A 25454-nucleotide genomic window follows, 5' to 3' on the forward strand; every position below is an offset into this window, starting at 1 on the left:
CGCATCTGTGAAACAGGTCCGGAACGGCATTTCCAGGAATTTTCTCCACCGTTTAGTGGCCTGAATGAGACGTCGGAGCCATGCCTGTATCAATACTCAAAGTGGACACACTCGCTACTGACTGTGTGAACTTCTCTCTGGACCCCCTCTAGTGATATGGCTCATTTGCATATGGCATGTGCGCCCTTTTCATGAACTATTGCTCGTTTCCATACATTCGGCCATTTCTCTTTCCATGTTATCACGTTTCATACACGGCAGTAAAAAACGTATCATCAATTATCGTTGTCACAGTAACGTTTGCCTTTTAGAATTTATTTAACATTACTATTTAATAATGAGCCAATTAACAATGTCATTATACTTTTGTTGCTGTTTATAATCCCAAGCAATACAGTCTTTTAATCGAATTGTATATGTTCACTTCAGTCCGGGTACTACCAATTAATTTATTTCCATATAACTAAAACTTTGGAACAGTCATAAAACAAGAGTTCAAAAGTGTCTGGCTTTGTATGGTACAACTCAAATATTGATTATATATTTTATTAAATGAAACCAGAAATGGTAAATTATAGATAGTTTCTATTTTTGTGACAATAATGTGTAACCTAAACTTGACTATTTTCGTTGGGAAGTTAACACTATTGTTGATTGGTTTAAAATGCTGTACATTTTGTGACATTTTTAGTATTTATTAGATTAATACGATCTACGTGTATTTTCTAAACTATGTAAAAATATAACATGGAGAAATGGCATTTCAAACAAACGCACACACATATATATACATACACGCAATCACACACGCAAGCACACACACACACACACACACGCAAGCACACACACACACACACACACACACACACACACACACACACACACACACACACACACACACACACACTGCCACAAGTATAATATATTCAGAAGAAAATTTCATTTGCTAATGTTTAAGAACCCAGGACAACCGTTATCTCAACGATGACTTTGCATATTTGGTGAATACCGCATTATAATATTCTAACATGAGAGAAACACGATCAGGAAAACCATATGCATTAATAAACTGTTGTGGAAATTACTCAAGCTGTCCATTTAAAATAAGTAATATTACAATTTTACAATGTTAAAAATTATAAACTGGGAAATAATTTACCAATTACGATGGATCATAAATGTTGTATAAAAAATAAAGCATTTCGTAATAGTGAGAGTGACAATTTTGCCCAAGGATTCAACTCGCACACATATAAGATTTATTTACATAAAACCAATACGATTTGACAGTACATACATTATTATACTACGTAAGACTGATTCATCATTAAAGATTAAAAACCAAGAACATATATTATCTAAACACGAACAACCGTCTGTTAAAACAAAAATCGGTAATTTATTTTAAGAGTATTCAACAGTATTTTGAAAAGTTGAATAAAATGACATAAACTGCACATACAATAAATGTGGATTTCATTTATCAGACAAAAAAAAACAACAAAAAAAACAACAACATAAGTTTCTTATTGTTAAGAATATTTCCTTGTCAATATATAGATCAATTTAGAGATTGGGCTTGGTTTATCTACACTCATGGTAACCTAAAATCTAATCAATTTCTGAATGGTATTGTTTACTTAAACCACCGAACGACAGCACACAAATAGCAGAAGTTGTTTGAAATTGATTACATTGAAATATAGGCTTCTACAGTTCCAAGTGGAGTGATATTAATTAAAGAATTTATAAAGGACTACAACATTTAACTCTATGTTCTGTACATATCGTGTTTCAAAAACAAACATAAATTATATACAAGTAGTGTCCGATTCAGCGGAATTATATGTATCTCTGTTTGTGTGTGTGTGTGTGTGTGTGTGTGTGTGTGTGTGTGTGTGTGTGTGTATAATATACATAAATTTAATTAGACAAACGTCATATATACATCTACTAGTGTCATAAGTCATGTTTTATGGACCGAAGAAATTGATATTGACCGAGGCCAACAACCGAGTTCTATATCAATTTCTTCGTCCCATAAAACATGATATTGCCCGAAATGTAGTCAATAATTGCTTTATTGCATAATGTTATCCATAAAGACTCGTACATTCCTGCTTTGTTTATCCGAATCCGAATCCGCAAATGCTTATAATTCCCCGCTATTCGTTAAAACCGATAAGATTTAGTGTCGTCATGTAATGAAATGACGTTGTATGACGAGGAAAGGAATACGGAAAAAAGTTGAAACATTACCAAGACAAAAATCAAATTCGAAACATTATAACCCAGCAAGTGTCAAAATCATATCAATAGGAAAATAAATCACACAAAATGTGATAAATCTGAACATACATTTATATATATATATATACATATATATATATATATATATATATATATATATATATATATATATATATATATATATATTATATATATATATATATATATATATATATATATGCAAATCCTCTGGTGATAACTGATGGATGCTGCTGAAATGTAATGTGCAAATTGTGACGAAAAATATTAATGTTCATATTTTTAAACTAATATTTCTGCTGCACGTTTTGAAACACCGAACACACATTATGCAACTCTTCAGACATAGTAGAAACACGTCCACTCTTAGTGTCACTCACGTCGAAACAGACTCTATTCACGTTCTGAAAAATATATATGTTCAGTGTAAAATATAACTATAAAATCCAGAACAAAATATATTTTAATGGTAAATGAAACTAAATATGATACACACATGATGGTTCACAAGTTACTTCAACAATTCTGTCCACTTAAATTTTATACAATTGTAAAATGAGGTGGGTAGGGAACATCCTCTTTTATATTTTATACTGCAATCCATAACACCACCATCATATATACCTTTATACAATTACTGAACAAAAAGGTTTACCACAACTGTTGATTTAGCAATCGATGTGTCCTTCATTAAAACCAAATACCCCGCTTGTCCTGGTACCATGTTTATGGAATCAATCGATCCTTCAACGCATCGAACCTCAGGCTAGGAGTCTATCACACAAATATCACATATGAAAGTCCTTCATTTCCATTAAATGATTCATTAGTTAAACAAAATTACAGACGCGTCATCCAACCTTCAACCACATTCTGAATAACACTGACCTTGTCTTCATGTGTCATTGATGACGAACCTGGGGTATTACTGTCACTCTGTGAACATTCATATCATCTAGGAAGACATTGGTCCCCGAAGACATCCATCAACGTATTAGGTTACTTAACCAATATTATAAATGAACTTGTTCTAGTCTCTGTAGTACACTAACATCATATGTTTTATGTTAACAAAGTTCTCTGTGATATTTTAAATCATTATTTTGTAGACATGTAATGTAATTTTACAGTTAACAATTTATAAACAAAATTCACATTAATGAGAATATGTAGTGTGTCATTTTATATAATTAACATGGTACTGTTATTGTTTTCTATGTAAATATTTCGTCTGTGCTTACAGTGAGATTGGACATTGTATGGATTTGGTACCCATTCCTTGTGGTTTTGGGAATGCATAGTCTAGCGATACAGAATTATATGGAGAGAGAAATGCGATTGAGCATATGGAGTGAAACCCCCACCCCCACCCCTGCTCAAAGCGATTTTTTAAAATATGCGTACCTACATTTGTGATTATGATGTTTACATGTAGAATGCAGGGAATTGCATTTCAGGACATATAGTTTTTTTAAATCCCCTCTCTAGAGGTTTGGATGCAAAATGTCCTGCACAAGCATCTGGAAAGGTGGTTTTCAGTTTCAAAAAAATAGTGTTGTGTAATATTTAAAAGGCCTCTCATGTGTTAAAGATAGTGTACATTCAATTGTAGAAATTTAAAGCCCAAATTGCAACAATCTATAGAAAAGAAAATTACCTTCAAAAATGTATTTCATTGAAACACAATTGTACCGATATTACACCGAAATGGCTCATAATGTACATGTTACTGCTCGATGATGTTTTTTATTGACTTTTGAATAACTCGTGGCTGTCGATCTTACCGATTTATATTTATAGATTCGTTTAAAATATAATATGAATAATAGAGCAGATATTTGTGTCAGACGATAATTTAAAACAAACGAATTAATACATTATTTCATTTTGCAACTTTTTATATGTACATTAAGATATTCCGCTGATGAAATATATCACAATTATTCCAACACTTTTGTTAGTTTAAATATGCCATAACAATTTTAGCTTGGCACCGAGGTGATATTTTCATAGATATATTTTTTGCTAAAACCAAACCTTGTTCAGACAGCCAATAAAAATGTTTTCTCCAGTAAGCGTGTCATGTTTTCCTACTGTGTCCTGTAAGACTGGCAAAGCTTCAAACACTGCTAACATCGTGGCAACCACTTGAGATGGCGAGGCGCTTTCCAGATATGACTGGAGTTGCTGCATGTTATCTTCTGGACACCCAACAAAGAAGTTTTTCTCACGTTTTGCCCTCCGTGGGCAGTCTTCACCAGAACCTTATTTAATAATATAAAAGTTGACACATTTATAGAGTTGAAATGACGAATCATCATGGGCAACATTAACGAAACATTAAACGTTGGTGTATAAGCATATTCAAGTTTATACAATATTTAGACAAATACTGACATGACTCACATCACAATAATTTACGAATCTTAACGAAAAACAAACCTTTGTCATAATCAAACTTCGAATTTAAAGTTATATATTGATAATGTCCTGATCCGTTTCTTAGAGGACTACCACCAGTTCAACAAATTTAATTAAACCTGCGAAATTATATGCATAGTATCGTGCACCTAGTTGTAATATGTCAAAGTACTAGTTATACAATCGGACGTAAGGTTGGTAGGTACTGGTTTGGAATCCGGTAACAGCTCCAAGCAGAGCAAATTTAACAACACAGTTGGTAGGTGTTTGGACACTACACCGACATCTATCTCAATAACTACTAACGACTAACCACAAAACCACCATCTTGGACACAGTCCAGATAGCTGGGAGGGTACCCAGGACAGCGTGCTTGAACATTACGTGGGTATGAGCAAAAAAAAGAGTATAAATAGCAAACAATACTACTGACAGAGAGATATATGAGATACTCACTACTGTACTTTCGTTCAGTACATTTAGTCTGAGGTTGCTGATACATTTCCAGCTTAGATTCGTCTTTCTAAAAGTAAATGAAAAATAATCCATTATGTATATACATGTACATATATATACATAATATATATATATGTTCAGTTCTTGGTCATTTATGTATGATACGTAAAATGTGGTAAGATACTACAGTAAGAAATGGAAATCAAAACAAGAACGCCACAAATAGACAAAAAAAAACCAACTAATTCCGACGATCTTTGGGACTATGCTACAAACTATATGATTACCCGTTTCTGCCTATAAGCTGACAAGGTGTACAGAAATGGGTTGAGAGCCGAATTAACTGGCAGTATGAAGACAGCTGTCCAGGCATAAATCTCTCCAGCAATAGGAACTCCACCGAGTGCTGCTAGTCCTAAAAATTATAAATATAAATATTGTTACTATAAATGAATGAATGTTTAATGACACCCCAGCACGAACAATACATCAGGTAATGGGTATCAAACTTAAGTACTTTGTTAAAGGACCAACTATCTTCATATTCGGAACAGATGAGAAAAATAACCCCCCAAAAAGCAAAATAAAACAGAATACCGATATCTTCATTGACATGAAATCTATTCATCTTATCAACATTATTTTCCTTTACTGAGATGGACACAAATAAGAGAATTGAGGGCAAAAAGATTGATAACTACATATTGATCAATTTAAGCAATATTATGCTGATTCTCATAAAACAGTTAGAATTTAAAACATATATCCAAAGATTCATAATTTATACTTATAAATCATACAAGTGCATAATGATAAAAATGTTTCATATTAATCTACTAAGATGTAGTAGATTAACAGGAAAGGAATATAACACTTTCAAATGGCAAGACACGTGATAACCTCAATGATGTTTGAAGATGTCTATGACTTGCTGCTAATGAAAACACGTTGAAAACATTTTAAAAGTGAGACGAAACACAACATACCAACAACGTGACCACAATGTTCCCACAAGTGATATTGTGTCATTTGAAGTATGTGGTAAGAAAAAAAATTTGGTTTGGTAGCGTTACTGTTACTAATTAAACAAACATTTGTATATGTTACATGTTGAAAATGGCATTTTATGTTGATTCATGATATGTTTGGTTCTCGGTCCCCCTAAAATACTTCCTGAATATGCCTCTACTGACATGCTTGATTGTAAAGACATGCAACACATTACACTACTAATATAGCGATATTGTAGGATAACGACATCTATAAAGACTATTTTGAGAACATGCAAACAGTTATTAATTAACAATGTTGTTACACATAATGATGGTTTTGAGAATATCGTCCCAGCGTTTTGAGTGACACTAAGTTCGCTTTCGAATACAATCGAACATTGATGTATAAAACAAATCAATAATGTTGTGATGGAAAGTGCTCTTAAATTTGTTTTCGCTTGTGGCGATATTAATTGTTTTAGAGGGCCATGTGCAGTTCCAATATACACTTAAGCCCAGGTGGGCACTTTGTTACGTAATACCTCTGCGCGACGGTGGTCGAGCTGTACCCTCTAATACACACCCGGACCAGGTGCGCAGGCCATGTGGCCAGTAGTTACGTCATACATCCGCTAGTATGGTACGATCGGGGTATCGCTGGCGAACTAGGCGACGACCAGTCTAGGCTTCTAAGAAAAATATGCTGGCTTGGTCGCTGTGGAAATATCACTTGTAGGTATTCGGTGCCGCCTTGTACCCCCAGGCGATATTCGGGTTTTATAATAAATAGCTAGGGTTTTAAAGATATCAGGGAGAAACATACGAAGGCTTCCAGGGTAGCTCCTTACAACAGGGTGATAAGAAGAAAGTTCAGCCAGGTTTTTCCCGGGAAAGTAACTATCGGGGAGAGTCTTCTAGTTGGTCAGCTAATCAGGCAAGGAATGTACCTGGTGGGCAAAGTAAGGATAAACCTGCATTATCAGCCAATGCACGAACTTTTCGTCCACATTGCAGTTTCTGTAAAAAGGATAACCATCTTGTCGGGGACTGTTTTAAAAGGAAACGCGATAATGCGCAAGTGGTCGGTTTAGTGAGGTCAGCTCCGCTAGTGAGAGAGTTAATGGTTAGTCCCATGGCAGACAAAGTAAACCCGTATGTGTCCACTGGTATGGTTTGTGATGTGAAACAAGAATTGAGTCCTAAGGCAATATCAATCTATCGAGATACCGGGTGTAGTCAGTCACTGATCACGTCGGAGTGTTTAGCTGGTATAGAGAATTCAGATACAGGACGTAGTTTGGCCTTAACCTCGGTTACTGGAGAAAATATGGTTGTCTGGTTACATAAGGTTTTCTTGTGTTCGAAGTTTGTGACGGGACCAGTCATTATGGGTGTTGTGAAGGACTTGCCTTTTGAAAACATAGGAGTTTTGTTGGGTAATGATTTGACTAGTCAATGTTGTCAGCCGCAATGTGACCAATTGTTAATTGAAGACAGCCGTTTAACCATAGAAGAGTGTGAGGTAGATGAGACTAGATATCCTGCGCGTGTAATGACTAGGGCTATGGCCAGAAGGGTAACACGAGACCCAGAGGATATTTGTGATTTGTCTGATACGTGTGTGAGCCATGAAATTGGAGTGGATGAGGTTATCAGTAAAATGGTAGATAAGTCAACTGAGGAATTAAATGTGGTGGAACCTGTTGATATCCCGCAGAAGGGAATTGAACCAGTTGTGTTTGACAGAGGGGACTTACCTTGTAATAGACAAGAGTTAATCCTAGAGCAGGGGGCTGATCCAAGTTTGTTGGCAGCTCGCACTACATTGTTAACTGAGGGTGAGATGGAGGATCAGATGTCAGGGTATTATATGGACAAGGGAGTATTAACGAATAAGAGTGTGGAAAAGGCCACTTAGGGCGGAATAAAACTCATAGTAAACTTGCCTCAGAGTTTTATTGGAAGGGAATGTTTGCAGATGTCAGTAAGCATTGTATGTCATGTCATGGGTGTCAGGTTGTGGGCAAACCAAATCAGCTAATTCTTCCCTATCCCCTGCAGAAGGGAAGCCTTTTCAAAAGTGTTGATAGATGTCGTGGGACCATTACCGAAAACGCGTTCAGGCAACCAATTCTTGTTAACAATTATGTGCTTATCTACACGTTTTCCAGAGGTGATTCCCTTAAGGAAGGTTACTGCATCTGTTGTAGCTAGTGCGCTGCTTAAGTACTTCACGTATACGGGTTTACCAGGTGAAATTCAAAGCGACCGGGGTACGAACTTTATGAGCAAGTTAATCCAGCAAGTACTGTCTTGTTAGATACACGCCAGATTCGTTCTGCTGCCAGGGCGCAATAGAACGTTTCCACCAGAACATGAAAAGTATGCTCCGCTGCCATTGTTTCGACAATGGTACTGACTGGGACCAGTCAATTCCTTTGGTGTTGATCGCAGCACGGGATGCTAAGCAAGAATCCTTAGGATTCACCCCATTTGAGTTGGTCTATGGGCATTCAGCCCGAGGCCCTCTCAAATTGGTAAAAGATAGTTGGTTAGACAAGGATAATGCCAAAAACCTGCTGATTTATGTAGGGAGAGTTAGAGATAAGTTGTGGCAGGCACCGAACTGGCTAGGAAGCATCTGAGCTATGCTCAGAGCAAAATAAAATCAGTGTTTGATAGGAAGGCGGGAATTTAAACCAGGGGATAAAATGCTGCTGTACCTTCCCATTAAATGGGGTTTATTACAGAACCGGTATTTCGGTCCCTATGTTGTGCACAAACGGGTTAATGAAACTGGGGATGTGATAAACACTCCTGACAGCACCCAGCGAGCAAAGTTGACTACGTTGATACAAGACAATGTTTCCAACGGCTTCCAACGGTTGTCCAACGGTTACCAATACCTTAATCTAGGATGTGCACTTGGAACCCAACGCTACACCGATTCGACAGCATGCCTATCGGATAAATCCTGTAAAACGTGCGGAACTGAAAAAGGAGATAGATTACATTTTGGAACACGACATTCTGGAACCATCAAACAGTCAGTGGACATCTCCTGTTATTCTGATTCAAAAGGGAGATAACAGTTTCCGGGTGTGTGCTGACCTACGTCGCGTGAATCAACTCATCAAGGCAGATGCCTACCCTCTACCCCGCGTTGACGATTGCATCGACTGAGTTGGACAGGCTCAATACATCACCAAATTGGACCTATTGAAGGGTTTTTATGCCATTCCGTTAACGAAGGAATCTAAGGACATTCTGGCGATCATCACACCTTACGGCCTCTTCCAATTCCCAGTGATGCCGTTTGGTTTGAAGATGGACCCTGCTGCCTTTCAAAGGATGATGAACCAGGTGTTATCAGACTTAGAAAACGTCAGTGTGTATCTGGATGATGTGGTGTTAGCCACCGACACTTGGGATGAACATTTAACCGGGTTACAACAAATATTCAGTCGCCTACAGAAAGCTAACTTGACTGTGAACCTGGGCAAATGTGAATTCGTGAAAGCTTCAGTGACCTATTTAGGTCATACTGTAGGACATGGTTGCGTCGCCCCTCTGCAGGCCAAGACACTAAGCATCAGCCAGTATCCTGCACCGACCAACCGTCGTGAAGTTCGCCGGTTCCTTGGTATGGCCGGTTATTATCGTCGTTTCTTTGCTAAATTTGCGACGGTAGCTGCCCCCATCACATCGCTGCTAAAGAAGGAAACGAAGTTCCAGTGGTCAGATGAATGCGAGAAGTCATTCAACCGTCTCAAGCAGATGCTCTCCTCGTCTCCCGTAATGGCTGCACCAGACTACCGAATGCCGTTCAAGCTAGCTGTGGATGCCAGTGACGTGGGAGCTGGAGCTGTGCTGTTCCAAGAAGACGAAAGTGGACTGGATCATCCTGTAAGTTTCTTCTCCAAAAAGTTTGACAAACACCAGGTGAACTATTCCACTATAGAGAAGGAAGCTTTGGCCATGGTACAAGCTCTGAAGCATTTTCAGATCTACGTGAAATCGGCAGTGCATCAAGTGGTGGTCTTTACTGATCATAATCCGCTTACTTTCATTCACACAATGAAAGCCACCAACCAGAGAGTTTTGAGATGGAGCCTTCTTCTGCACGAATTCCCAATTACCATTGAACACATCAAGGGCACATCCAATGTAATCGCTGATGCCCTGTCCCGAAGTTGAACGTTATGATAATGTGTTGACATTCTTCATTTCTGTTTTGTTTTTATATATTTTATTGTAAACCAGGGACTCAGAGACTCAGTGTGATTACTGGTAGTCACCTTATTACTATGTGTTATAAATGCCCGGATGCGTCGGTTAACGCACACTTGTTTTATTGTAGTATATTACCCTATTCCTAGAGTAGAGGAAATATACTTTTTGAGGTGGGGGTGTGTGACGGGACATGCTCTTAAATTTGTTTTTGCCTGTGGCGATATTAATTGTTTTAGAGGGCCGTGTGCAGTTCCAATATGCACTTAAGCCCAGGTGGGCACTTTGTTACGTAATGCCTCTGCGCGACGGTGGTCGAGCTGTACCCTCTAATACACACCCGGACCAGGTGCGCAGGCCATGTGGCCAGTAGTTACGTAATACCTCCGCTAGTTCGGTACGATCGGGGTATTGCTGGCGAACTAGGCGACAACCAGTCTAGGCTTGTAAGAAAAATATGCCGCCTTGGTCGCTGTGGAAATATCACTTGTAGGTATTCGGTGCCGCCTTGTACCCCCAGGCGATATTCGAATTTTTAATAAATAGCTAGGGTTTTAGAGATATCAGGGAGAAACATAGGAAGGCTTCCAGGGGGAACCTTGTCCATCCGGACTGGTAAATATATTATTTCTGCTCTGTTGCATAACCTTGATGTGATTGATGTGACTTTAAATATTTTAATACTGTATTATACCAATATTATTTAGACGGTGCTGCCGGTAATCTGACGCAGTAAACTGTAGGCTCACTGTTCTAATATATATATATATATATATATATATATATATATATATATATATATATATATATATATATATATATATATATATAAAAGCTTAACCAGTCATCCTAGAGGACCTAGGTAAACTGTAGGTTATTGTCTTTATTGTGATAGGTACCAGCATTAATTCTGTATTACAAGGTTACTGAATGAGTAGATAAGGGTTAATTAAAAATTAACCAGTTAGGAATAGAGTTGTAATTCCTTTATTAATTAAGTTCCCTTGAAAGCGTTTCTCAATTATCACACGTGTGGGTGTTGTGTCACGGTGAAGTGATTATAATATTGTATAAACTAGACACCTAGTGATTAATTAAGTGATCAGTTTTGGGTTGTTACTATTTGTTGTTGTTAATTAACTACTGCGGCAGTACATTTGTCAGCGTAGATTAATACAGATTCCAAAGTGTATTGTGTTTTTGTTGTGTTTTCTAGAGAACTAAACGTGCTATATTATATATACTTTATATAAGATCTTATTTCTGTTCATACCTAGAGACGAGCCACGCGGGTATATACTGCCCGATACAGAGAGATCTAATAGATATACAGTTAGGAGAGATATTTGGATAATCGTGTTTCATTCAGTTACGGGTATTATAGGATCCCCGTGACAAATGTATATGCAAAAGTAATTCAACAGAGTTTATGACGCATATTACTTATCGGCGTTTCAAATAAAAATAAGTTAATGTTTAAATTTGGTGGCAATAGCTTTTGCGTCATTTAAAATGAATAGACATAGCCGCCGAAGAACAATAGGTAATTCCCAGAGCCCCCCCCCCCCCCCCCCCCCCCCCCCCATTTAATTTGTTTCCCATTGGGTGTTTCCAAGTACTCCCTTCCGGTAAATATTTCCTAGATCTGCATGACTGTGATTTTGTAATTCTTTGATTTAGACAGAAGCGAGATCAGGGTGCAGGCTCGTCAAATAAGATGTCTGACCCATTTGTTGTCCTGTTTTTAAACTGATCTAAACCAATACAATATGCATTTTCCCTTCTAAAACGAGTAATGATTTAAATACATTTAACACCATCTTCCACAAATATGGAAATGTTTGCATTCTAGTGAGTCTACAATAAATAAATCATACATACCAATAATGACGACTGGAAACCAGCAGGCGAAATCAGTTAATACTACCAGACTGAGTTTCCGAGCAACAGCACGTTCTCGAGTCAGTCGCTTCTTATCCTTTACAATTGAAACACTTTTCATCACTCGATAGATGACGACTTGTGCAACGGCAATGAACGTAAATGCCACAAGGTTAAATCCCAAAAAGATGCTAGTCGAATACTGCCAACCTGGTGCCCGATCTCTTGAAAGAGGTAGAGCCAGACACACGCTGTTACGGCCAAAGAGATTCCAATGGCTTGTTGCAGGTAGAAGAGGTACCAAAGCCATCGCCATGCCTAACAACCAGGCAAGCACACAAGCAACAATGTATGACTTTTTATTGAATCTAATCTGTCCAAACGGAAACTTTATTGCTAACAAACGGTCGAGAGTTATTAGGCAGATTAGCATTGTAGATACTTCAGATGACAATGTTGAGAGAAATCCGGCGGTTTTGCACCATGGGCTCTGTTTCCAGAAATTTGCATACCAAAGATACTTCCCTCGATAAAGCACATCTGCTGATCCAATGAAAATCATGTACACTCCCATGAAAAAATCTGAAAATCCTAAATTTAAAATGAAATAGCCACATCCTTTTGATAACGATGATTTATCGATACACAGTCTGTAAATAATTGTCAAACTATTTCCAGTAAGTGATGCTACTCCAAGAATCCAAATAAACGCACGCAGTACATTGTTTTGCATCAGATCTTCACACGACGAGAATTCGTCTTGTGGAGCAAAACATTTATCATCTTCAACAGAAGATGGTCTGACACGTGGGCAGCAGAGCGTGAAGACACCTGCTCGAAGGATTTCAAGATCATCTAGGCCATTAAATATGTAGTGTCCAAAATCTGATATTTTGGTTTGATCAAGATATAAATATTTCAGTGATTTTTGATTTTTAAAAGTATGATCTTCAATATATTGTAATTTAGAGTACGAAATGTTTAGACTGATGAGGTTTGATAGTGCAATTAACAACAATCTTCTAAGTTTCTGAATTCCAGTGTACTGTAACCGAAGTTTAGTTAAGCGATGAAGATCATCAAAAGCACCAATCTCAATTATGGTTAAATACCTGTTTTCCGACAAATCAAGGAGTCTTAAATTGTGCAATCCCCGAAATGCATTCCGTTTCAGGTGGCTTATATTATTGTAACTCAGATATAATGACATCAAATTCTTTAGTTCCCAAAATTTCCACTTTAAATTTTGAATGTGACAGTTTGATAAGCTCAATACAGCAAGCATATGCAGTCCCTGGAAGCTTATGTCTGTAAGCTGGTCGAGATTGGAAAATGACAAGTCTAGCTTTCGTGTTAACGATCCAAATGTTTCATTACCCCAAAAGGTTCCTAGACATCGAAGGACAGAACCAGTACAGTTACAGGTAGAGGGACACCTGAAATCACAAGACATCTCATCATCGCCCTGAGGACAGTCAACGTTGTTATTACACACTTTCTGCAAACGGATACACGTCGTGCTCTTTCTACATCTATAGTAGCCTGGACATTGGTACTTGTCTGAAATGGAATATATCTTACATCATAGTTAAATCAACATCCTACCAAATTTTACAGAAATATCGAAAAATATATTTACTCTGAAAATGAAGACCGCTTCATGGAACATGGGGTATTTTACAAATATAATACTGACCATTATATTAAATTAATTTTATAGGTGGGATGTTTTTTGATGTTACAAAACTAGAACACAAATATAAACTCTATAAAACCTTCCTGTTTTTATGGTATAACTATTTACTTCTGACAGAAGTGTCTATCCTCCATGGATTTTTATTTGTTGCATTGTAATTTATAAAGGGTTGCCTTGCATAAAGGGTTCTAAAGGGTTCTAATGTGTTTAAAAAACGTTACCAATTATACTCAAGCCCCCTGAGTATAACGCAAATATAAATGTGGCAATTAGTTTTCATGGAATAAACTCTTTTTACAAAGTCCTACAGTGACAAACAAATACCAATCATTATTTCACAACTTCAATACATAAGAAAACAATGTGGATGTATAATATTTGTATGGATCCTTGTGTTTTCTGTCAGATAGTAATGTGATAGTAATGCTGGCATTATAGTAATAGTGATATATCCATGACGGAGAAACAGAAGTCAATGTGGCGAAAGCGGCTGTTCTCAGATTTAGGAGTTTTAACATTAAGACAGTTATAGGAAAAACAAAGACAAACTATTTATTCAAATTGTATAGCTTTCCAGCCATTAAATTGCATGCATGTTCCGAAACATTAACTACATAATAATAATAATAATAATAATAATAATAATAATAATAATAATAATAATAATAATAATCATCATCATCATCATCATCATAATCATACAAGTAATCATACAAGTAATGAATTATAATATACGAGATAGTGACTACGGCTATTTTGGTAACAGTGAACATAACGCTTTCTGGTTGTTAGCATTTCATGTTCAATAAATGCAGACATTAGGGTAGCATGGCCGACTCTGTGCGCAGGTGTCTGTGTCATTCTGCCTCTGTATCTGTGCGTGTACGCGAGTGTGTGAGTATGCGTCTCTCTCTCTCTCTCTCTCTCTCTCTCTCTCTCTCTCCTCTCTCTCTCTCTCTCTCTCTCTCTCTCTCTCTCTCTCTCTCTCTCTCTCTCTCTGTGTCTCGCTCTCTCTCCTCTCCTTCTCTCTCTTCTGTGTGTGTGTGTGTGTGTGTGTGTGTATGTATGTGTGTGTTAGGGTTGCAACGATACGGTCAAAACCGTATTGCGATATATTGCGATATACGAAACTGTATTTCAATATGTATTGCAATATAGTAGATATTATTTAAATTTAATATTTATGGGTTGTTTTTTTTTTTAATAAAAACAGAAGGCATAACTTTTTAATGATCTTTATTAGTTTCAGCTGTCAGGCTAAATGTTTTAGGCCATATTTTTATTTTTTAACACAATACTAGTCTACTAGAACATCGGTGTGACGGTGTCAAACTGTTTATAAATTGTCACATTCGAAAATCCTTACTGTCGGACTTTTCCGTTGCTGCTCGCTTGACACGGAAATGTGCGTATTGAGTCGCAATGTTTCGGCAAATCGACCGAACCAGAGCCGAGGTGATTAGTCGAGGTATTTTGAAAGATCGGCCGAAGTATTCTGAGTTCAGTGAAAAACACCGAAGTGTGATTCTCATTTGTTGGGTTATTTCTTTGAAGATGATAGCCGTAGCCGTATTCCGACATAAATCAACAATGAATGATAATGTAACAAAGTAACAAAGCATTTATTTGTAATTATCGTTAACTGGTTATTTTCATTTGATTTTAACACGTTTTGTTTAGAAGTTAGAACCAAGTATAACCGACCTATCACTTCGTCACTTCCAAGCTAACTTGCGATGAGGACAGACGTCTCGCCATGTACTCTCGAGTTACCCCCCCCCCCCCCCCCCCCCCCCCCTTACTGAGTTACGGGAAGCTACTTGAGTATCGCGTCACGGGCTTCCGTGACTTTGGTGTACGGCGGCGCGATCGTACAGAAGAAGAGGAGGAGATGGAGGGAGAGGAAAAGCGCGCCAGGAACGGCACGGGGAAGGGGGGGGGGGGGGTCCATTCTGCGATGCCGCCCCCAGCCCAGCCTGAGTCGAGGAAACCAGCTACGCTAGAACCGTCGACCACCGAGAGGGACAGATTCAACACCGCGGTGTGTGAGACGCCCTGTAAAGGCCCTCCATTGCCGACCACTACGTGGCCCAGACAGAGCTGGCCGGTATCCCCGGTACCACTCGTCAAGCCACAGGCCCGATCAGCCGCAGTTGGAAAGAGGAAGGCCGTCGCTCAGCCGAGCGACCAACCTGACAATGCCTGGCCTCCTACAACACCCGCACCGTCCCCTCCGACTCGGAAGCCGTCTGGAAAGTTCAGATCGGGAAAATCAGGTCCGGTTTCCTGAAGTTCGTGCAGGGGGACACCTCGGATCCGGCATCACTGATGGGCGGACTAGTGAAACCAGAGCTAAAACAACTGCCTGATGGAAGCGCTTACGAGCTACACACCATCAAATCTACAGCCGGCAAGACGGGGTTGGTATTAACTCAGCGCCGAGAAGGAGTCTACCGACAAGTGGTCCTGGTTAGAGAGATGGATAGCCACACCATCCACTGGATCGTCAAGGCCCTTTTCTGCAACGACTAACGGAGTGTCATAACCATCCTCGCCGACCAGAGATGGAAGCACTTCATCCCCGCCTTTGCCGGTTCTCCGCTCATCGGTTCGCCGTAGGCCAACCTCCAACAGCCTTAACGAGGCCACTCACGTGGACATATAGATCAGACGTTAAACATTTAGACCTTCGTTCAAAATTTTATGTCGAAATTACTTCTTTTTTTTAATATTATTAAATAGTCCGATCCTCTTTTCTGTCTCTTATTTTTGGACTATCCGTCTAAAATGCTCCAAATTATATAAATATTCCGCCGAGCAGTCAATTTTTTTTTTTTTTTGGCTTGTCATTTTTTTTTTTTTTTTTTTGTAATTCTATTAACTTTTTACTAATTGCTATTTTAAAAATTCTGCCCATTTTCAACACTACCCCCTCCCCCCCCCCCCACACACACATAACCCCCACCCACACACACATCCTGAGTCAGGCCACCGATCTTATCGGAGGTCGGACTCGAGATGGGCGTGTTCGAAACCCTAGTAGTATATGGGCACGTTAAACTAGTTATCATTATTATCCCTTCGTATGCCAACAAGTAAGCTGACTACGCTAGAAGTGATTGTTACATTTCCTGTCATCACCAATTAATAAAATGATGTTTTTTTTGTTTGTTTGTTTGTTTGCCTATTCCAAGTCAAATAAGATACAAGGAAAAAAAAGAGCGTATAAAAATCGCGATACGCAGAACTGTACCGCGGTTCGTATCGAGTTGATCAATTATCGCGGTATACCGGTTTATCGTTGCAGAACTAGTGTGTGTGTACAATATAAATATATAAGGAAACAAAATGTCACTTGACTGGATTCGAAACGTTTTCATATTTGTTTCTGTCTGAAAGGTTTACCAATAAGTCACATGTTGCTTATCATTATAATATGCCTATAATGCAGTCACTGTTATGTCACTAATGTACTTAACGTACTCACAACAAGCACTTTCATCTGCTCCATCAACACAGTCCATGACGCCATTGCAAACAAAAGCTATAGGTATGCAATAGCTATGTGGACATTTGTAATAACCTTCTTCACATGTAACTGTATCTAGAGAAAAATGGAAAACAATTGTAATATTAATTTAATATCGAGATACTGTCAAACCGTCATTATCATCGTGGACGTCATCATAGCAATGGTCGGGACTTCTTCGTCTTCTCCTCCTCCTCCTCCTCCTCCTCCCCCTCCTTCTTCTTCTTCTTCTTCTTCTTCTTCTTCGTAGTAGTAGTAGTAGTAGTAGTAGTAGTAGTAGTAGCAGCAGTAGTAGTATCAGGGTATGACAAATTTATTTTTGAAAAGTGGGTTTGTAAATTCCACTAGCCCACCAACATAAAGAACTTTATAATTGTAAGGATAAAAAACTAAATTTTTTCCCTTGAAACCCAACCCCGATAGTACCTAAGACAAAGGGCTGACATTTTTTGATGTACATGTATAATATTTTGATTTATTATTAATGGATATGTAGATGCATATGATATGTATTACTATTTATTATTGATATCAGTAGTAGTAAGAATAGTAGTAGTACTGGTTGTACTAGCAGTAGTTGTAGTAACAGTAGAAGTAACAGTATCAGTAATAGTACTAGTAGTAGGTACTAGAAACAGTAGTAGTAGTATAGTAGTATAGTAGAAGTAGTAGTAGTAGTAGCAGTAGTAGTAGTAGTAGTAGTAGTAGTAGTAGTAGTAGTAGTAGTAGTAGTAGTAGTAGTAGTAGTAGTAGTAGTAGTAATAGTAGTAGTAGTAGTTGAATCAAAACACTCATTATATTTTTCCTACATATGATATGTATTACTATTAATTATTGATATCAGTAGTAGTAGTAGGACTAGTAGTAGTAGTTGTTGTAGTACTAGTAGTAGGTAGTAGAAATAGTAGTAGTAGTAGTAGTAGTAGTAGTAGTAGTAGTAGTAGTAGTAGTAGTAGTAGTAGTAGTAGTAGTAGTAGTAGTAGTAGTAGTAGTAGTAGTAATTGTAGTAGTAACTGAACCAAAACACTCATTATATTTTTCCTACCACATCCATCCATTCCAGTGAGATAACGAGGCATTGCATTATACCCTCCTTCTGCTCTCCAGTAGCATACCGAACTTGTGGCTGGAAACAATATACAACATAATGGGTTTTAAATACGTAGCATATATCATAGCCATATAGACCACAATAGTTATTAAACTAGTATTATTCTCCTAGTACAAAAGGATTTCTTTAAAACGTGAAATTGTTGTGAATGATACTTATCAGCTCTGTGTCATTCTATAACGCAGCAAATAGTGTTTTTCCGTACACACAGAAATCGGTATATTTGATTGTCAAAAGCAATACTTAATTTTGTAAAAGAAACACAAAAAAAACCCACTCCAAAAACCAATATCACACTCATCACGTCAGTTGGATTCAAGATGTTAGATCTAATAAATACCGTGCATGATTTGTGTAACCAGCAAGCAGTTCTAATTATATATCAAATGTACAATATATAATATTCAGGTTTTCAGATATTTTGAGTGTGCTTATTACATATTTTATTATCATGATAAATATATGAATAATAATCACATACTAAATTTACAGGATTGATTGCTAATGAGAAGATCGAAATGGCAGTGATTTTTACAATTCTGTATCTACATGAGATAGACGTCATGGGATATATAGTTGATTAAATTAAAATCCCATTGATCATGTTCTTGTTTGTTTTGTGGGTTTTCTTTTTGAGTGTGTGGGGAGATATTATTTTGTTATTATGTATATATAGGTACACACACACACACACACGCGCGCGCGCGCGCGCGTGTGTGTGTGTGTGTGTGTGGGTTTGGGTTTGGGTTGTACGATTTTCATAATATTTCAGCCGTAGTAGACTCACCGCATGACAAACCTGTTAGCACATCTCAATGTATATGTATCTCATGAAAACACATAAAGTTTATTTTCTTTAACGTCACCCCTGGAACACATTATTTAATTATCGTAGTCTTCAGAGGAAAGAGAATTTTATATTGATTTTGACATAAACAGGGCAACACATTCTATTACCTTTAAAGGGACATTCCTGAGTTTGCTGCATTGTAAGACATTTCCGACTAATAAAATAGTTCTACGATTAAACTTATATATTAAAAATATTTTCTCGTTTAGAATATCAGTGTCTGTATATTCAATGTGTTTCTGGTCATCTTAATATTTGTAAGAAGCCCAAACTGGGTTTTGTCTTCAAATAATTTCGTACGTACGAAAAAATAATATTTTAGGAAAAAATATGAAATTTAACCTAATGCAAATATTAGAACGATCAGAAACACATTCAATATACAGCTACTAATATTTTATGCGGAAAAATATATTTGATATGTAATTGCAATCGTTGAAAAGTCTCTGTTAGTGGATAACATCTTAAAAATTGCAGCAAACTCAGGAATGTCCCTTTAATATATATATATATATATATATATATATATATATATATATATATATATATATATATATATATATATATATATATATATATATATATATATGTATGTATGTATGTATATATATTAGTCGTTGGACACTAGTTGGTGTAGGAAAAATGCTAGGCCCGCCGATGACGTTTGATCGTGTAACATAATATTATACAACTATCTATCACAGATGGTTCTGTCTATATATATATATATATATACAAACAAAAGACAAAAACAATCTCAACAAAAGGACTGAGCTCATCTCAAAATGCCGTCACACCAGTAAGCTCAAACCACGCAACCGCACTACATAAAAATAAAAACCCTGCAATCTTTTCACCAGTATCAGCTATCTGAAGATCGTCGAAGGGCGTGAAACTCGGAGTAATAGCGTAGGACAAAAGTGCAATATATATATTTATTGCATGCTCTACTCTCTCTTAAAGTATTGAGCACCTTTCAAGCCTTTAATGATAACCACCAGTATTCTATATATATATATATATATATATATGTATGTATGTATGTATGTATGTATGTATGTATGTGTGTGTATGTGTGTGTATGTGTGTGTGTGTGTGTGTGTGTGTGTGTGTGTGTGTGTGAGAGTGAGAGAGAGAGAGAGAGAGAGAGAGAGAGAGAGAGAGAGAGAGAGAGAGAGAGAGAGAGAGAGAGAGAGAGAGAGAGAGAGAGAGAGAGAGAGAGAGAGAGATACAGACACAATAAAAGTGATATTCGGTAAAAATGTAATATGTTCACTGTATTTTATCTAAAGTCAAAATACAAAAAAATCTAATTTATATTTTTGTGAGCCTTAATCAGTCAAGTATCTCTTTTTGTAAACAATTCTGAGTTTAAGTTTAATGATTACCGATGCATCTGGTTGTATTTGAAAAAAGAGTAATTTAAACAAGTGTACCTATAATAAAATGGATTACGATACGATTTGAGTTACGATCAAATATCTAAAAACTAAGTGAATACGAAGCCATGAGTGTATGTTTTTAAACTTGCTGTTCAATTTGTTTTGTACTTCTGTGATTTTGTGAGAGGATAATTTAGTCAGCTATGTTTTCACAGCAGTATTATTAAGTAATTATTAATTAAATACAGATACTTTTTATTCGTATTTCTTTTTAAAATACCATAGTCAATAAAATTTTCACCAAAAGTAGAACCAGAAGAAATTATCATGGTGTTACGTGTTTTCAACAGAAACAGTGAAAGACATTATCAAAAAAGCAAAACAAAGATATTAGGGAACCTAGTGTTCTTTCCCATTATGTTTCTCTGATTGGTGTATTCTTACAAAGTATCTCGGGCGAAGGAACTGGCTCACATCAAAACAGGCGCCCAAACAGGCGTGAACTACAACAGTTTGCTCTGATTCCAGTCTCGGTGGTGTCGTAGTTAAGCCATCGGACATAAGGCTGGTAGGTATAGGGTTCACAGCCCGGTACCGGCTCCCACCCAGAGCGAGTTTTATCGACTCAGTGGATAGGCGTAAGACTACTACACTCCCTTTTCTCTCTCACTAACTACTAACAATTAACAACTAACCCTCTGTCCTGGACAAATAGCCCAGATACTGAGGTGTGTGCCCAGGATAGCGTGCTTGAACCTTAATTGGCTATAAGGACAAAAAATAAGATGAAATGAAATGTTCTGATTCTCCACGTCAAATTAATTCCATTTTCTTACATGAATCAATTGCACTTAGTAATGAGCAAAGATCACTATGTTCATCTTCTCTGTCGGGTCCAGAACAGTCCACAATTCCATCACACTGCCAGTTGTAAGGTATGCATGTTCCGTCAGTACAGCGAAATCCTTTACATCTCTCTAATAAAAAATGTTAGTAAATGTAACGAAGTTAGTTCATGACCTACAATAGACCTTGTAAGGACCGCCATATGAAATATAATCGTACCAGTTTGGTCTTGGTTTTGTGTGTTTGTTTGTTGTTGCTTTGTGTGTGTTTATTTATGTTTCTGTTTTTATTAACAAACAACATTGTCAAAAGTCCTCTAAACATCATACAGTATGTGTTAACCAAAATACTATTCTTGATATTTGTATACAATTTATCTTGTTAACCTATTGTATCCAGTGAGAAATTAAACACATGCAAGTGCATATAATTTTGGTAGTTATTAAGTGAAACTTTATTGAATGCATCCTAAAATATAGAAAAGCATTTCTGTTATGTTCGTTTCTACTACATTTTTTTTTTTTTTAATATACAAATTATTATGGTGTTAAATGTCTGTGAATAAACTTGTAAATAAATAATTTGCTAATATACGACGCATGCTGGCTTAACCAGTAAGAAAATGACGATTTCTTATTATTATTTCATTATCATGTTTTGTTTAAAGTTTCTTGCCAGGAAACAATTAAATTAAATTAATCATCAACAACATATAAATATGCAACAATAAATTGCCCTGACAACGTGTCTCTGGTTAGCCATAAAATGCACTTTGTAGTTAAAGGGACATTCCTGAGTTTACTGCATTGTAAGATGTTTCCAATTAATAAAATAGTTCTACATTTAAACATGTTTCTGGTCGTCTTAATATTTGTAAGAAGACCAAACTGGATTTTGTCTTCAAATAATTTCGTACGTACAAGAAAAAAATATTTAACCTAGTAAAATGATTACTATGATCAGAAACATGTTCAATTTACAGCCACTAATATTTACGCAGAAAAAATATATTTGATATGTACTTACAACCATTAAAACGTTTCTGTTAGTCGATACCATCTTACAAATTGCAGCAAACTCAGGAATGTCCCTTTAATTAAAAACCCGAACCTATATGAAACTTCCTGGTGATGCAAAATACAAATACAAACAAATAAAGGGGTTTAGGCTGGGGGGTGGAGGGTGGGGGTGGGGGGTGGGGGTTGGAGGTCGGGTGTGAATGGTCTATATTTGTCAAGACTGTTGTTTTCATCTTAATGATGAAAATACTATAACAGAAAGGAGAAATATTATATAAATGATGACAAAGTATATACAGCATAGGCATAGTATGGCATGTATAATGCCCGAGTCTGGTATTGAATAAGCTCCTTTAGGTAGTACTAGACCAAATAACTTCCGACTGGGTCAAAGTTCGAGGTGCACCGAACTTTTGATAGAGAAGTGAACACCACAAGTCCTGTGATTGGTTATAAATGTGAATGTGTTGGTTGTAAAAAATAATAGTTTCATCTGGGTAAAAAAAAATATGCAATTTTATTTCATCTAGTACCAATGTGTCAAGTAGCCTGGTGCTTGAAACATGTATGGGGTACCTGTAAAAAAAAGTACTCGAATTTTGTGCGGAACTAGGGTAGTCATAGACGCTACCCGTTATCTCAGAAACGAGCAGCTTGGTAGTATTTATATCTGTGGCGTTTGTGTCAGTTGATACGTTGCAGGTAGGAGTTTTAGCCACATATGTTACTATTGTCGTCTATGGGATTTGATTTGGTAGTATACACCCTTTAAGTTTCAGAAATAGCTGTAATCTTCCATTTATAAAACCTACGTCTTAGGAACACTCCCATTCCAAATATCAAGACGTTGCTTACTACAGATGAGTTCATCAGATCCATCTCTGCAGTCAGGTGTGAGATCACACACCTTGAAGCTGCTTATGCACTGGTTGTTAGAACAACGCCATTCATCTGTATCGCATGGCCTCGGAACTGAAACAACATACAAAAACACTGTAGTAATGACAAGTCATCGGATATGAGCCTACTACTTTTGATTGCATGTTTTGTTTTATCCGAACAATCAAATCATACTTCGCTCGTATAATAAAATTACTACACACTTTAAAGTCACAAACCCTAGTTTTTAAACGCTACGGCGTATTTTTCAATATCAACGCCGTTTTTGTTAACTGAAATCAGACATTTCTTAGATTTTATTGTTTAGATTATTCGTTTCCGTATATTCGAAGTGTTTCTAATCCTTGTTTTCATATACCAAAACAAATCATTTGCAATATTGTTTAAAAAAACAAACACACACAAAGAAAAACAGCATCCGTACTTCTGAGAAACATGTGTTATTAAGATAATCTCAAGTGTATTTTAAAGACTCTTGTTTCACTCTATAATAACTTTTATCAAAATGTGTTACAGGTTTGTAGATTAACCGAGTATAGTGTCCATTTTAATAATACTTTAAATGCTATATTTTCTTTGTATGTTTAATATGTAATACTCAGTTTGGCTACACAATATCCCTACAATATTAAATGTTAAATTGTTAAATATTTGAATTTGAAATATGAATGAAGGAGTACAAGTATCAGTTTAAGTAATAATACAAGTATAATGTTTGATCATCTAAATACAGGTTTATGGTGAAAACACGTTTCAAAAATAAATATTTCTAATTAATTTACGATTTACCATAGCAGATCAACACTTACGTCTTAAAAACTCATCGGTGGATGTCATCCACTTATGCAGCATCTATAGAACAAACAATATCGTTTTGATACTTATTTGTCTACTTAAAAGAGAACATACCGCACGTTGTTTCGTCACTTTTATCCACACAGTCCTGGATCAGGTCACAGTAAAAGTCCCACGAAATGCACTGGACAGTCGACGAACAACGGAACTGTGTGTCGGCACAGTTACCATCTTAATGAGAATCCATATACTTGTCAAAAGTTATGATGTCACATGCACGTAACAATATAAATAAATTAAAACAATATGCTTAATTAGTAAATGAATTGCATACGGTCGTTTTTGTGATGACTTGTGTTTGTGTTTATTTTGGTGTTGAGTGCGTCATTAAATAAAACATGTCTTTCTTTTTTTTTGTTTATTTTGTGGCTTAAACATATTGATTTCCTGTAATAATAAGCAGTTTTGGGATTGGCCAACAGGCTGGCGCCTATATTGAGGCCACTCCCAGCATTTCACAAAAATACAATATTAATAGTCAGCATAAGATGTACTCCAAGTAGTTTGACATTCTTGGAGAAAATGGGAAAAGAAGAAAGATAAAAAAGGGAATGGTTGCTAGCCTATTGTTTTGTTAGTCTACTTTGTATACAATGATTAATTTTCCTCAAAACGATTACTATTGATAATGAAGTTCTGGACAGATTTAAATATAAAAACATTATCTTCGACACTGATGTTTGTATCTCAAAATAACAAAGTATTACAGTTATAATTAAGACAGTTTGTAAGATGGATATTACAAGCTACATTGCACGAAGAACAGTAGCACAGATAATGTTCAGTGTTCAATGGGGCGCCCACAGCAAACACTGGTCTATCTGCTACAAAACGTGCAAATGTGTGACTATTCAAATCGCTAATACACAAGCATAGTCGGCAGGGCAATCAATATACGTTACCTTTTGTCGCCTTCATAGAAATAAGATGGTACACGGGGATCACATTTATTTAGTTGTGCCTTACATTTATATGATACAGATTTTCTAGTTTCAAGTTTTCCATAGTTTTAATGTAG

General features: G+C 36.7%; 1 protein-coding gene across 1 annotated transcript; it reads right to left on the minus strand.

Moving 5' to 3' along the window:
- Positions 1–2484: 2484 nt before the first annotated feature.
- On the minus strand, positions 2485–25354 carry LOC121383546 (G-protein coupled receptor GRL101-like). Its single transcript, XM_041513633.1, has 11 exons — positions 25339–25354; positions 24491–24607; positions 23537–23653; positions 21653–21793; positions 18519–18599; positions 17432–17548; positions 12249–13808; positions 5433–5560; positions 5146–5212; positions 4306–4532; positions 2485–2672 (listed from the first exon to the last, which is right to left on the minus strand). Exons 1-11 carry the CDS (start codon positions 25352–25354, stop codon positions 2556–2558), a joined length of 2688 nt encoding a protein of 895 aa, XP_041369567.1. The 3' UTR covers positions 2485–2555.
- Between the last annotated feature and the right edge of the window lie 100 nt (positions 25355–25454).

This window comes from Gigantopelta aegis, chromosome 10, assembly GCF_016097555.1.
Source record: "Gigantopelta aegis isolate Gae_Host chromosome 10, Gae_host_genome, whole genome shotgun sequence".
Classification (NCBI taxonomy): Eukaryota; Metazoa; Mollusca; class Gastropoda; order Neomphalida; family Peltospiridae; genus Gigantopelta; species Gigantopelta aegis.

Bases quoted from the DNA above. Each gene is read 5' to 3' on its own strand.
- LOC121383546 (XM_041513633.1), bottom strand. The intron at 23,654-24,490 runs GTATGTTCTCTT...ATGTTGTTTCAG, and splicing joins AAGTGACGAAACAACGTGCG to TTCCGAGGCCATGCGATACA. The intron at 2,673-4,305 runs GTTTGGTTTTAG...TATATTTTTCAG, and splicing joins TTATTGGCTGTCTGAACAAG to AACGTGAATAGAGTCTGTTT.